Source organism: Arvicola amphibius, chromosome 3 (assembly GCF_903992535.2).
Source record: "Arvicola amphibius chromosome 3, mArvAmp1.2, whole genome shotgun sequence".
Taxonomy (NCBI): Eukaryota; Metazoa; Chordata; class Mammalia; order Rodentia; family Cricetidae; genus Arvicola; species Arvicola amphibius.
Genome location: NC_052049.1, coordinates 138998722 through 139014481, shown reverse-complemented (window position 1 = coordinate 139014481; position 15760 = coordinate 138998722). Strand labels below are relative to the sequence as shown.

The window sequence follows — 15760 nt, the reverse complement described above, 5'->3', positions numbered from 1 at the left end:
AACAGAGCTAGGTGGGGAAAACTAAACTGAATGCTGGGAGAAAGGAGGCAGAGTCAGAGAGAAGCCATGGAGCTGCTGCCAGAGACAGATGTGCTGAAACATTGCTGGTAGGCCATGACCTTGTAGTGATGCATAGATTAATGGAGATGGGTTAAATTAATATGTAAGAGTTAGCCAATAAGAAGCTAGAACTAATGGGCCAAGCAGTGATTTAAATAATACAGTTTCTGTGTGATTGTTTTGGGTCTGAGCTGCTGAGCAGCCGGGAACCAACAAGCGGCCTCCTCCAACATCTGGCTATCCTGGAACTTGCTTTTCAGACTTGGTTGGTCTCTAACTCACAGAGATTTACCTGCCTCTGCCTCCTGAGTGCTGGGATTAAAGGTGTGCGCTACCACAGTCTGACATTCTGGAAATGCTTTTAACTGCTGAGCCATCTCTCAAGCCCCCTCTTTAATTGTTTGATTCTCCTTAGACTTCAAGAGTAGGGAGCATGAACAGAGACCTCTTAAACCATAAACTGAGATTAAGTTCTCCTGCCCACAAGCTGCTCATCCCAGGTATTTGTTACACCCATGGAAACTGGAGAAACAATAGTTGGTTTAACTGTACCATCTTTTTTAGGGGTGGTGGGGATTATAACCCACAATAAACGTCATGAAAGAACAAGGCATTTCACTGATTCCTTTATGTTTATTTAGGAGGTAGGGGAGGGTGGCAGAAGGGTCACAGGAGAATTACCTACAGGAAAAAGTAAGGGGGAGGGGTATGCGGGTCTATGCAGGAATGCAGTGACTGCTTCTGTAGGCGAAGAGGAGAGGGCACATCTGTAAGTACCTGGTGCGAGTCCTGTAATAAAACCTACCTTCATGAATGGTTACAGTGGAATACTACCTGCTGCATTCATACGTGCTTCTAGATTTTTCTATATACAGTATATGATCACTTTTTATAAATGTACAGCTTGGGGGGAGGAGATCTTTCTTATTATAAGCACAGCATTAAACATAAAACCAACATGGGCCAGCCACATTATAACCAAAGACCAAGAGAAAGCAAGACCAACAGCCTAGCATCCAGCTCCTTCCCCACCAGCAGTCTTGGCCCTGGCTCCCGCCGGCTCTGAAGAAGGGCCTGTCCTTGGCATTGACAAGTGAGTGTCTGTTCACACCAAGTCCAGCCTCCAGAGAGCAGGTCCTCCCTGAAGGAGGGTTAGCAGAGAGGAATGTATCAGGTGTGGAAGAGGAAGGAATAAAATGTGCTCTTCAACCAAAGGCACTTGTCAAGAGTGGCCACCTGCTGTCCCCTGGGTCTGGGGAGTGAACTAGGGGCTGTGGGTTAGTTCCCCGCCCTAGCAAGCGGCCCCTGCTACTCTCACCAGATTTAAATACAATAAATAAATCTTAGTGGGTGGTTGTTTTTGCACTCTGGGGATTAGGCTACCTTTTAGGGTTATTTATGGAGTGACACTCCTTGTTCCTCATCCAAGTTTGTCTGTGTCTTCCATGGGGAAGGTGCTAGCTCACTGTGGATCAGAAGGGGAGACCCCAGGAAGTCCCCTCCCCAGTCCATGCTTAGAGCTCCTCTGCCCGCACATCAGTCTCTGGGCGCCTCAGATCTTGGTGACATAGTTGTTGGGAAACAGGCCCTGCTTGCCTCGCAGTCTACCCGTCCACCAGCCAGAAGGATCTGTGGAGGCAAATGGATCAGGTGAGTGTGGGCCACACCCCTGCTCCTGTGGGCTCAAGTGACTTGGTTCTATTCACAGTTTCTTGCTTCTGTGTTTTATTTCATTGTGAAAGTTTCTTGTACAGCATGAGCTGCCCCAGGGCTGAGGATACAGCTCAGTTGATAGATATGTAGTGCTTTGCCTACTATTCATCAAGGCTTAGGGTTCCATTCCTTGCACTGTATGAACCCGCATGGTGGCACACACTTGTAAACCCAGCACTACGAAGGCAGAAGTAGGAAGATCAGAAGTTTAAGGCTAGCCTCGGCTAAAAGAGACCCTGTCTAAAAAAGAAAAAAAAAATCTAAAAGTGACCCCTTAAAACAGAGAGGGAACTAGGCAGTGGTGGTGCACGCCTTTAATCCCAGCACTCTGGAGGCAGAGGCAGGTGGATCACTGAGTTTGAGGTCAGCCTGGTCTACAGAGTGAGTTCCAGACAGTCAGGGCTACACAGAGAAATTTTGCAACTCTGCCTCGTGGGGGGCGGGGGAACAAATAAACAAGCAAAAAAGAAAAAAGAAAGAAAGGAAGGAAGGAAGGAAGGAAGGAGGGAGGGAGGGAGGGAGGGAGGGTAGGAAGAAAGGAGGGAGGGAGGGAGAGAGGAAAGAAGGAAGGGAAGGAGGGAGGTAGGGAGGGAGGGACAGAGAGAGGGAGGGAGAGAGAGAGAGAGAGAGAGAGAGAGAGAGAGAGAGAGAGAGAGAGAGAGAGAGAGAGAGAGGAAGAAGGAAGAAGGAAGGAAGGAAGGAAGGAAAACCAAATGTCGACAAAAACAGACACGGAAATGTACCACCAGTCTGCCTAGGGTCAGCCTAGTGCAGGATGACTCAGGTGCTGCTGTCCTGTCTCTTTCTGCTGCTCTCACCCCTCCCAACCACACCTCACAGTCTGTTCTGGGAGAACTGGTTCTGCCTCAGTCCTGTACACTCCTTCCCATCCTCACTCCTGCTCCTCAGCTCAGCTCTTTATGATGTTTCATATTTCAGTAGTTTATCAACATCTGTGTTTGTTGTTATTTTTCAGACAGGGTCTCCTGTAGCCCAGGCTGGTCTCAAACTTCCTACATAAGAGCGGATGACCTTGAACTTCTGGTGTCCCAACCCCCACCCCCCACCCGCCCCTGCCTCCAGAGTTCTGGAATCTCAGGCAGGTGCTAACACATCTTGATGGCCGCAGTGCAGGAAATCAAATTCAAGGCCTTGAGCTAGAAGATACTCTACCAATTAAGCTATGTCCTTGCCAACACCTATAATTTTCTAGCTTCTCAGATTTCTACAATTTTGGGAGATCCTTTCTACATGATTAGGAACAAAATGCTGTCATATTTCTAGGACATTTTTCTTTTTTAAAATACATGTAAATATTTATTTGGATTTTTACCTTGGTTTGGTGGAATGAAGAACAAATCTAAAGTAATTATTTTGAAGTCAGGAGTGAAGAATTGGGATAATTGCTACCAAACGTCTCCACTTATTTCCTCTGAAAGAGGATTTTTACAGGAACTATGTCGGGTGCTTATTTCCCCAGCATGGGTATGTGGGCATCTCCATTCTCACCAAAGGGACAAAACTCACAAGGTTCTGAAAATTAAATTTGTGCTTACTCATTTAGTGGGAAAACTTGAACTGAACTGATGTGGATTTGTCTGGGAACTATCCTCCAACTAAGTGTGAACACTCGGTGTAGCGCATAATAGATGTGTGTGTGTGTGTGTGTGTTTATATGATGTTATCAATACACACTTGTATACAACCCGTCCTTCTTTAAAAAGGGCATTAGAAAAAAAGTCTCAATGGACCTATCAGCCCAGGCCTGCAAACCCAATTACCGCGGAAGCTGAGGCTGGAGGATCATGAGTCTGAACTTGCGCCTGGACTAGATAGAGTGAGTTCAAGACCAGCCTAGATAACTTAGTGACACTCCATACTAAAATAAAAAGTTCAGGGGCTGGAGAGATGGCTCAGAGGTTAAGTGCACTGACTGCTCTTCCAGAGGTCCTGAGTTCAATTCCCAGCAACCACATGGTGGCTCACAACCATCTGTAATGAGATCTGGTGCCCTCTTCTGGCCTGCAAGTATACATGCAAGCAGAACACTGTGTATGTAATAAATAAATAAATCTTTAAAAAAAAAAATAAAATAAAATAAAAAGTTCAAAGAGGACTGAGAGCACAGCCCAGTGGTAGAGTGCTTGCCTAGCATACAGAAGGCCTTGGATTCAATCCCTGACATTGTAAAAGGCTTTGATCAAACAGTTTGAGGCCTGGCTTACCTCTGTCTACACCAGTGGTTCTCAACCTTCCTAATGCTGCAACCCTTTAATACAGTTTCTCATGCTGTGGTGAACCCCAGCCATATCATTATTTCCATTGCTACTTCATAACTGTAATCTTGCTACTGTTCTGAATTGTAATGTAAATATCTGAGACACAGGATACCTGATATGCAACTTCGGTGAAAAGGTCATTTGACCCCGGAAGGGGTCATGACCTACAGGTGAGGAAACACTGGTCTACACACTTCTGATAAGTGAGCCCATGAATTCCCTGCATGCTCCTTGGGAGGCTGTTACGGCCAGCCACACACTTACCTTCTTTAATAATATCAATAACATCATTGGCATTGAAGCTGAGTTCGTCTGTGTCCTGAGCGTCATAGGCGTACAAAGCCTTGCACTGTGGCACCTGAGGCTTGGGCTTAGGTTGGGGCTTCGGTCTGCCCCCTGCTGGTGGAGGCCTGCTGGTTGTTTGTCTTCGGACTCTGTGGAGAGAGAGCAGGACCACGTGAGACAGGGACACCTTGAAGAAGCACCAGTGTTTTTGGGTGGCTGCAGCAAGCTTCTTTCCCTGCTGAGCCATCTTGCCAGCCTTTATACGATGTTGCCCCAGTTTGCCTTCCACAGGGTTTCTAAGTTACGTGATTCCAACTTGTTCCTATGAGTGAGCTCTTTTTTGAGACAGGATCTCATGCATCTTATACTCCTCAAACTCACTACGTAGCCAAGGATGACCTTGAACTTCTTCTGATCTTTCTACTTCTACATTCCAAGGACTGGGATTAGGGACAGGGACACACACCGCACACATCTTCATGGCCTCATTCATGCTACGCAGCATTCTGCTAACTGCGCTACGTTCCCAGTCCTAGGACGAGCTCTTTAAACTTGCGTCTGGAACAGTTATTTCGTATGTTTAGAAAGAGCACGTTTTAGAAAGGACAGGAAAAGTGAGACGATGTTCCCCCCACTTAGCTTACGGCCAACCCAAAGCAAAGCAGGCAAAGGGAATTTAGGTTATGCACTCTTCCAGAAGGGTCTTGGGTATGGGAGAGCAGTGAGACGTCTCCATGGGAAAAGGCACTTGCCGCCAAGCCTGGCTACCTGACTGCGATTCCCAAGCCCCACATGGTGGAAGGAAAGAAGTGACTCTGGAAAACTGTCCTTTGACCTCCACACATGCACCACAGTGTGCACATACCTGCACATACAAAACAAATACAGGTAACCACATGTGTGCATACCTACACATACACTAACAGATACATGTAACCAGAAAGAGAAGGGTCCGAGTAAGTATCAATGTGGGAAGGGCTGTCTCTTAGGCCTAGCCATATCTACTCATACCTATAAGAATAGAGAATAAAGGGGACAGCCTTATAGAAAAAGACTCGTCATTCTATTTTTGATCCCTGCTTTCAAGAGGCCACAGTCTTGCGCTTGCTGAGCTCCTGGATGACAGACAGATGTGCCCTAGATGTGATGAGCTAGCTGCATCAGGCGGGAGGGGGATGAGGAAGGCACTGCATGAACCTTGTCTCTGTCCCCAGGCCTGGGGAAAGCAGCAGACCCCAGGACAGCTCCAGCTCTTCATCCCAGGCCACCACAAACTTTTGTCTCATGACAGACTCACTCAGGGATCTTTACAATGACATCATCTCACACCCTGCATCCATTGGACCTCTCCCTTGTCTGAGAAGTGCTTACTCCTGGCCAGCAAGCAAGTTGTTGATTAAACGCCTATATATATTGGGCATGCATCAGCATTTGGTTAGGAAGAACCCTTAGCCAGGACTAATCATCTGCTCTCCCAGCAACAAGAAATGGGGGTGGGGTGGGATGGGGTAGACATCAAGCACCTCAGGAAGGAGAGAAGAAGCCTACCCCTGGAAGGTCACAGGGCATGTTGGGGATATGTGCACAGATGCCCACATACCTGGGTTCACAACCCTCACCCCCAGAGACTTGTATAAGGAAATTCAGTCTCCTACATCCAAAAAGGGGCGGGGGAGCTATTGTCCTTAGGGTTGAATGGTGTAGCCTAGTGGAGAGGGAGTGTCCAAGGATACTGGGGTGTAGCACACTCTTCTGTGGAAGGATCCCGAGGGAGGGAGAGAGTGGGAAGACGAGACCATCCATCTCCATGGGCAGCTGGAACTGCTACACAGTCTTCTTCTTGTTGTTCATTACTGTTTTGAGACAGCGCCTGTACTTGAGTTCAGAGTGCAGCTAAGGAACAGGGAAGCCTCAGCTGACGAAGAGCCCACTATCTCTAGGGTTGAGTGGACCAGGGACCTAGAAGCTGCACAGAGCACAGCCAGTCACAACAGCCCTTACCCAGGCTAGCTTAGAAAAAGCCCCAACAGCCTGGGAAACCCAGCCATTTTTTTTTGTGTGTGTCACTAGGTGGCAATGCTGCGTAATAAATATGGAGAACTAATGGCTTTCAACACACTGCCAGAAATTGATTAATGAGGTCTTTTAGGTACCAGGAGCTGGCCACTCCCAGCCAGGGTGACTGCCAACTCAGTACAGAAGGGCCCCTGAGCAGAGCTGGCTCAGTCCCCACCAGAGCTGATGGCTTAAACTTCCAGGAATTGTGTCAAATACTTGTGAAACACAGTCATTAAAAATTAAATCTTACAAACTTAACAATTAAATTAGCAAAGGAAATAAATATGCAAGCTTTGTCCCTTCAGAACTGTTTTTCGGTCCCTGCTCTGGAGGTTATGTAAGCCTGTTACTGGTGTGAAGTGGAAACACTGTAACTCGGTGTGACTGCCAAGCCAGCCCCCTTCGGTGTAGCCACGCTGGAGGCCTGACACAAGGCCACGGTATGTGTATTTACCACGTCTTAGTTCGCTTCCTACTGCTGCCGTGAAACACTGACCAAAGCAACTTGGGGATTCTTGGCTTACTTGTCCTGGTTACAGTTCATCACAAAGGGAAGTCTGGGAAGAAGTTTCAGGGACTGAAGCCGAGACCACGGAAGAATACTGCTTACTAGTGTGTTCATTTGCTTTCGTATATAACCCAGGACCTAGGGGTAGCTCATCCATTATTAAACAAGAAGATGCTCCACAGACTTGCCCACAGGTAAATCTGAAGGAGGCAATTCCTCAGTGGAGGTCCGTCTTTCCAGGTAAATCTAGCTTGTGTCAAGCTGACAAAACTTAAGCCACATCCTCCAGGAACTGGCAATTGTTGCAACCTAAGCATTTTGTTGCTCACCCACACGCCCCTGCTCAGGAGACCCTTCCAATAACAACTGGATTCATCCTGATCTGAAAACGTTTCCCTGCGGTTGGGAAGATGGAACAGCACTTGCTGTTCTTACAGAGAACCCTGGTTTGGTTTTGGTTCCCAGCACCCACAGGCTGACTCACAACTGTCTGTGACTCTAGTCCCTGGGGATCTGACACTCTATTCTGGCTTTTGAGGGTTCAAGGCACACATATGGTGCATAGACACACATCCAGGCAGAACAACTATATACATGAAATAAGATAAAAGTTAAAATGCTTTCCGGAGTGAAGCTTGGCTGCACATACCTGTAATTCTAGCCCCTTGAGGTGAGGCAGGAAAAGTGCCAGGAGCTCAAGGTCAGACTGAGACAGATCAGGTCTCAGAAATCAAATAAAAACAAACAGCAGACTTTCTCTCCACTTGTTCTGAACTGTCTGTACAAGGTTTGGGTGATGTTGGTCCCTCTGCTACTTTGTGCTGTTTGTATTTCTAATTACTATCCCCTCCCACCGCCTAGCCCATTCCATGTTACAAAGGCAGGTCCTCCATTGGGAAAACGGGGACTGACTGCAGTGAGAATCTCAGTTTAACAATAGAGCTTCTATCCCTGCTGATATTGCAATAGTCTAAGTCTTAGTTTGTCTATGGGCCTGTCTGTATCTATGGAGACGCATGTTAGTATATAGCTGTAAAACTACCAAACAAATCTAATATCTGATTCTATGTACTTTTCTTAATTAAAAAAGTTTACATTATTTGTTGTGTATTGAGGGGATGCACACCATAGCATCTGTGGAGGTCAGAGGGCAGTTTGCTGGAGTTGGTTTTCTTATTCCACCAAGAGGACCTAGGGGACCGGAGTCAGGTCAGCAGGCTTGGTAGCAAGTGTATTTATCCGCGGAGTCATCTTGCTGCTGCTCTATTTAATTTTAAAAAATGAATTTTATGTATATGGGTGCTTTGTCTGCATGTATGTCTGTGTACCATGTGTGAGCTTGATGCCCCTGAAAGCCGAGAGGGCACTGGATTCTCTGGAAATGGAATTACAGATGGTTGTGAGCTACCGGGTGAGTGCTGAGAACAGAACTCAGGTCCTCAGGAAGAACAGCAAGTGTCCTTAATAGCTAACCCATCTCACTAGTCCCATATGTAATTATTTTACAAAGGAACTAGCTTTCCTGTTGTGACTTGATGACCCCTTCAGTTCAGGCAATTTACATACACTGCTTTGTGTCTTTTGTCCCTCAACACTACGAATGTATGAAAAATTGACTTAATCTCTCTCTCTCTTATTTTTTTGAGCAGGGCATTTTACTCAAGTATAATCACACTATAACCCAGAATGCAATTCATTTTTCCTAAGGAAATATGCACAGCACATCTGAGTTGCATGCTGAGAAATTACCCAGCAAGGTGAATCCTACATTAGTGATTGGCAGAAGACCACAGTGCAGGAACTGAGTTCAATGCTAGTTGACATTCAGGGCCTCACAGACTGCTGGGGGATGCAACTGAGAAACAAAAACCTAACTGGCATCAAACATCTCCAAACTGAAGAGTAGTCTATGCCCCTGTCCTGGTCTATTAGGATGTGGGTGTGGTGATCAGAGATGAAGCTGCTCTATGAATGGTCCATAGGATGTGGGTGTGGTGATCAGAGATGAAGCTGCTCTATGAATGGTCCATAGGATGTGGGTGTGATGATGGTCAGACATGAAGCTGTTCTGTGAATGGTCCATAGGATGTGGGTGTGGTGATCAGAGATGAAGCTGTTCTGTGAATGGTCCATAGGATGTGGGTGTGATGATGGTCAGAGATGAAGCTGTTCTGTGAATGGTTCATAGGATGTGGGTGTGGTGCTCAGAGATGAAGCTGTTCCGTGAATGGTCCATAGGATGTGGGTGTGGTGCTCAGAGATGAAGCTGTTCCGTGAATGGTTCATAGGATGTGGGTGTGGTGATCAGAGATGAAGCTGCTCTATGAAGCACATGGGATACAGAGCAGGAAGGAATTTGTGACTTTAAGTTGTCCAGATTGAGTGCAGTGCCTAGTGACAGCTGCAGCATCCTTGTACCAGTGTGCCTGGGCTCTGCTTTGTACCGTAACTGTACAGTGAGTGCACAGTGTACTAGGGAGTGTTCCCTTGCCTAACTCCCTAGGGACAAATACAAAAGAATGTGGTAGAGAACTTGCTTAGAATGTGCGAGTTTCTGGGCTTGATTCCTAGAACCACAGAGAAACAGCTCCCCCCAACTCAAGCTGCACTGTGCTTTGTTATATATTTAATCCTATAATCTTTAAGAAAACCCAGAAAGGGGGGGGGCTTTTCATTTATTATCCATTTTTAAAAGTTTAATTAATCAATTAATTTGCCAGGGTGTGTGTAATGCTTGCCAGGGCTTGTGAGTGGAGGTCAGAGGACAAATTTCAGGGTACCACGTGTGTCCTAGGGATCAAACACAGGTCCCCAGGCTTGTTGACAAATACTCTGACCAGCCAAGTCACCTCACCAGTTCTCAGTTATTGGCATCTTATTCTTCCCATCATACATATGAAAACACCAAGGCACACAAGCTAAGCGGCAGGCACGAGCTGCCCGACAAGCATGGCTCAGTATGTTTGATAGGTGAAAACAAAAGGTGCCTATGAACCAGACTCATGGCCACTTTCTGTGAACTTTCTGAGCCGCTCCCACCATTCCCAAGGTGGGTTTGCTAGGGAGGGCTGGGGATTAAGCTTTTGAATATCACTGCTTTTGTTCTGCAGATGTGAAATGTGGGTCTTGAATTTCCAAGAAGGAAAAGAATAGAGTCTTATTGTATTGGCTTTAGAAATCACGTTCTGCTCCAAAGGCTGAAACCATAGACGTTACTGGAAGTATGAGAGCGGGTGCCAGGAATTCCTAAGATCTGGAGTCAGCTTAAGCCAGGTTCCGGCTGCTCCTGGAGACTGTAGGTTGAGAATATTGCTATTGGACGCTTGCTGGACATTTTAAGCCTTTTGAAAATATGACTCTTTAGGAGAGTACTGCCTGACAGGAGACTCCCAGGCAGTACGTACAGCTTCCTAGCGATCCCTCCTTTCCTGTGTGGCAGGAAGCCCTGCCACCCAGCACCTGCCCTACTATTCTGTTTCCCTGACTTCTAGTTTGCTTAACCTCAGGAGCATCTTTGGAAGTTCCTGTAGCCATTCTCTCGCAAAACAGAACACGGGATTAGAAACGACAACAGACATTTCCAGTCTCGGCTTCAAATCTTCCACCATGGACTGTCCGCAGATCATATTACGGTGACCACAGGAAAAGCTGCCTGGTACATGAAGCCGGGTCAAGAGTCGCTAGGAATCAGGGTGAAGGTGGGGACAGGCTCTGTGATTGTTGCAGAGTCTGCCTTCTTTTCTTGAGATCAGGGCAGATCTTTTGAGACCGGGTTTCACTGTGTATCTCTGACTGGCCTGGAACTCACTCTGTAGACCAGGCTGGCCTGAAACTCAGAGATCTACCTGCCTCTGCTTCCTGAGTGTTGGTATTAAAGGTGTGCACTGCCATGATCAGGTGTGTGTGTGGGGGGAAACAAAACAAACAAACGAAAAACAATCTCGGGGCAGATCTTTACCCTGAAAGCATCACCAATGTTTAGTGTCATCTGAAGAACGACGACAACCGTGGTGGCACTCGTGTGCAGGAATGCCACAGAACAAAGGTGGAGAAGCCTAAGGAGCTGAGGATGAAGCTCAGGGGTAAAGCATTTGTTTAGCATGTGTAGGGGCCTGGATTCCATCCCCAACACTATAGAAGAAGAAGAAAAAAAAAAAAACAAAAGGAGGAAAAAACAGACAGACACACAGACAGACAGACAACAGACTTTGTTGGAAAGATAACTAATTTAGTGAACTTCTTGCTCTCTCCCAAACCAACTGGCTAAGTGGCAGTTGACTGATGATGCTTCCCTGAACAAGCTTGAGGTGCTAGTGACATCATTTGATAGCAGCCATGATACAAGCTCCCAAAGAAAAGAAGATTGTACAGAATGCGTCTGTGCAGAAAAAGAACCCTGAGAGATGAGAAGGCAAAGAGAAGAGAAGCCCAGGATGTGGAGGACCAGGGAAGAGGCTGTAGTGGTCCAGGTCTAGGCTGGTAAATTCAAGGTGAGCCTTTGGCACTTTGATCTCAATAGGAATCCTCATCCCTGTGGAGAAAGTACAAGTTTGGGGTTCTCTTCAGTTCCAGCACAGTTTGTCTTTTGGCAAAGAGAAACTGTTAGATTTAGGTAACCATGAGCCTCCTGAAACGCCACAGCCAAGTTCTCTGCCACATTAGGAAATGAATTTTCAAGTTTGTGCCATAGAAAATAAATGCCAGGTTCCTAATTTCTATCCTCTTTTTCGCATGTGTGTTTTATGTCTGTACGCCACTCAAATGTAGTGTCCTGGAAGCCAAAAGAGGGTGTCTAATCACCCTAGAAGAGCTAAGGGGGTTGTGAGCGCTGGGAGCTGAACACAGGTCATCTGTGAAAGCAGTCAGTGTTCTTAACCACTGAACCATCTCTCCCCCGTACCATCCTCCTTTCCTGCCTCCTGTGTTTTTCTTTCTTTCTTTAGAGACAGGTCCTGGTCTTTAGCTGAAGTTGGCCTGGAACTCAAACTATAGTAATCCTTTTGCCCCATCTTCCTAAGTGCTAGAATTAAAGGCAGGAGCCACCACGTTCAGCTAAATTCCTACGTTTTAAGGACTGTCTGCAAAGCACGTCTAGGTGTGTAATGAGAAGACGGGCTAGGATTCTTGTGGCTATCGGACTTAGTGTGCTAAGGGCAGAGTATACATGTGTCAGGTAGGAAAATCACATCGCCTGTTGGACAGTGGTGAAGCTTCCTTCCTCCCAGCCTCCCAGCCGGTCTCCAAGGCACAGCGTGTGTACACATGGGCCCGGAGGCAGGGGAGGGTGTGATAAGATTTCAACAGGGCTGGAAGGGAGCAGCCTTGGTGAAGACCCAGCGTTCCTACATTGCCTACTTTTGGCTGACAGATGCTCCTGGCTGGCCCATATGCAAGTCTGCAACTTGCAAGGCAGGCTGAAAAGATGGTGCTGCTTGCCAAAACCAAAGCAAATAGGAAGCCAGCAGACAGACTTGGAGGGTGGCTGCTTATAATTCCCTGCCTACTTTAGAACACAAAATGGGGCCCAGGAACAGTCTTGGGGCTGTTTTAGTGATGCTCGGGCATATGAATAGCATCTGAATTGAGTGAAAAGCCCATTACCATAATAGTACCTTCCCAGCCCACCATTCTGTGAACTTTATCAATTGGATACCAGCTGCACTTTGGATTTCTGTGCACCATGTTTGGCGAATGGCATCACACTGTCTGGGAACTTGGTAGAAATGTACCTGGGAGAACATCTCAGTTGGTACTTGGCTTATGACATGAGCACGAGGACCTGGGTTCAGATAACCAGCACCCATGCCAAAAGTTGGCTGTGGCAGTGTGTGCAATCCCAGCACTGGGGAGGTGGAGAGTGAAGGATTGCCAAGGCTGAGTAGACAATCGGTGAGCTATAGGCTCAGCGAGAGACTGCATCTCAAATAATAATGGGGTAAGAAAGTGTATGACACCTGAAGCCCACACATGTGTGCTACACCACACACACACACACACACACACACACACACACACACACACACACGTTCACTACCACAGTCAAATTTTAAGAGAGAGGATGGGAGGCAAGCCCTTCAGGGAATTCTGGTTAACAACAGGGTTTGAGACCTATAGCTGGAAGCTGAACCAGTCAACTCAAATGGGTCATGAGAACCTGTGGGACACAGCTGTTTACATAAAAGAAGGTAGCAGGCACTTTATTAATGGCTTCCTGTCTGTAGCCCAAATGAAAGGATAAGTTAAGTCGTGATAGGGAGCACTCAGGAGGCAGAGGCAGGTGGATCTCTGAGCTTGAGGCCAGCTTGGTCTACAGATCAAGCTCCAGGAGAGCCAGGGTTACATGAAGAAACCCTGTCTCAAAAAACAAAGCTAAAACAAAACACAAAGTCAACTTAACACAACTTAACTCAGAGTCATCTGAGAAGAAGGAACCTCAGTTGGAGAATTGAATTGATCAATTCAAATTAGCCTGTGGTCATCTCTGTGAGACATGGTCTCGATTAATAATTGCTGTGGTAAGCTGGGTGGTGGTGGCTCACCTTTAATCCCAGCACTTGGGAGGCCGGGCTACAGAGTAAGTACCAGGACAGCTAGGGCTACACAGAGAAACCCTGTCTCAAAAAACAAACAAACAAACAAACAAACAAAAAATGTGGGAGAGCTCAGCTCACTTTGGGTGGCACCATCCCTAGGCAGATGGGCCAAGTTGACAATGAAATCTTATTGGGACACTTTATATTAGACTTGCCACTTACCTTCCCCAAGCTTCAGTTTCCTTGTCTAGACTTATGTGATACCAACATGCTCACAGGCATGTTGGGAGAAGAAGTATCTTATACATACTATTCTTATCATGGTTCTTGTATGTAGCAGACAACTCAGTCAGTAGCTGCTTAACCATGACGATTGTTGAGGGGCTAGGACATGTCTTTCACTGGGTCCCAAGTCCACCCTCCTGGCAGAGACCCCTCACTGGTCTTGCACCTGACTTCAGTGCTTTTCCTGCTATCACACGGGCCAGGCCTCCTTCCCGTTTCTAACTGGGGTTCCTTTGAACGTGAACTAGCTATACATAGTTCCAGGCTCCTCCCTTCTTCAAGCTGAAAAACCTGGCTCCTTCTCTACTAGGGAGACTCGGGCTCCTGTGAGGCTTTCGAGACTGATATGCTTCCGAGACTCATAGGACATGAGGATGTGATGCTTTTTAAAATGTTTTTTGGAAATGCATTGATTTTCATTTGTGTGGGTGTACACTACATTATGTCAGGTGAGTATGTGTCTGTCTGTCTATGCACATCACATTATGTCCTAGTGCAGGTGCAGGCCAGAGGGGTGTGGCAGGAAATCCCTGAAACTGACCAGATTCACCAGGCCCCTAAACAATACAAGTTGAGAGTCTCTGGGATAGAAGAAAACTGAGTTGCAAAGAAGACTCTCGGATGGGAGCAGAGCTACCAAGAAGACCCAGAGAAGCTGCCAGGCAAAGAAAACTCAGACCAGACCAGCTGCCTGGAAGAAACAGAAACCAGCCGAGCTGCCTGAAAGGTGACCAGAAAGGACACTCTCCGACCTGCTGAGCTGCTTGCAGGCTGTGCAGTGTGCTCCTATCCTGATGCTGGGGTGGGTCTTGGTGATGCAGTTGGCTTTGAGTCATTTCTGCTCCTGTAAGTAACCCCTCACTCATATTCCTGTAAGTAACCCCCCAAAAAACTCATGGCTTCATCAAGTTGGACTCTGGTGGTGTGCATACTTTGGTCTGCCATGGGTTCCCTGCCTAGGGGTGAGTAGACATGTGTGCTGCATCTCCCCAGGAAATGTTTTGTCATACAACAGTCACAAGCTGACATGTGTGTGCATTTGGAACAAAACCCATGTCCTCTGTAAAGACAGTAAGTGTTCTTAACTGCTGAGCCATTTCTTCCCCTACCTTGGTATCCTATTCTAAATGTTGCTGAAACCATGAATTGTTACATTTATGCCACTGCAGGCACAGATATAGCTAAGAAAACAGAAAACTGTCACCCCTCAACTACAGCAGATGAAAACAAAAAGATCACCCATTAGCAGATTCTTGTGACTGAGTGCACGTGACTTGATATTTCCAAGGCAAGCCCCTTCCCAGGGGATGAAATGGGCTATGCTGCTATTACCTTGGCCCCACAGTCATAGGTCCTAGATTACAGGACTTTGGTAGAAAACTGAACTTCAGAATTAGTATTGATGCTCACAGGACCCTGAACCCTTGTCATGATTGGTGAAGTAGAGTTCACTGACTTTATCACAAGACATGGGAATTCTTACCCAGCAGCACCCTGGTCTGGAACTTTGAGGAAATCCAGGCTCTCTGGGGTCTGTGACAATCGGTCTGAGCCTGTGGACTGTTGCCGTGGCAGGGGTGGGCGGGCCATAGAGGTGTACAGGCTTTTCTGATTGGACCTCTGGTTTCCAGGAGCATGAGGAGGCATAAACTGGTTTCTGATGACTCCATTTTGATGGCATCCTAGAGAGGAAAAAGAAGAAACAATGTCAATTTTTGAAGCTTTGTCGAAAGGTCCTTCCTTCTTATTCCATTAACTAGCTGAAGGCAAGTGATTTAGCTACTCTGCTTCTCAATTTCCCCATCTGAAAATATTACTACCAGTAATACACTGTTTAAGATTTATTTATTTATTTTATGTATACGAGTGCTCTATCTGCATGTATGACTTTATGCTAGAATAGGGCATCAGAACCCTCTATAGTTGGTTTTGAGCCACCATGTGGTTGCTGGGAATTGAACTCAGGATCTCTGGGAAAGCAGCCAGAGCTCTTGACCTCTGAGCCATCTCTCCAGCCCCCAGTAATATATTGTAAGGAA

General features: G+C 46.7%; 1 protein-coding gene across 2 annotated transcripts in view; it reads right to left on the bottom strand.

Moving 5' to 3' along the window:
* Positions 1-673: 673 nt before the first annotated feature.
* The window catches only part of Myo1e (myosin IE), a 196874-nt gene continuing 181787 nt past the window's right edge, over positions 674-15760 (bottom strand). For both annotated transcript variants that reach the window (XM_038321973.1, XM_038321972.1), the window contains 3 exons: positions 15205-15403; positions 4317-4486; positions 674-1689 (listed from right to left, as the gene is read on the bottom strand). In XM_038321973.1, the coding sequence (XP_038177901.1) occupies positions 1613-1689; positions 4317-4486; positions 15205-15403 (446 nt within the window). In that variant the 3' untranslated portion in view covers positions 674-1612. The remainder of the gene's footprint in view (positions 1690-4316; positions 4487-15204; positions 15404-15760) is intronic.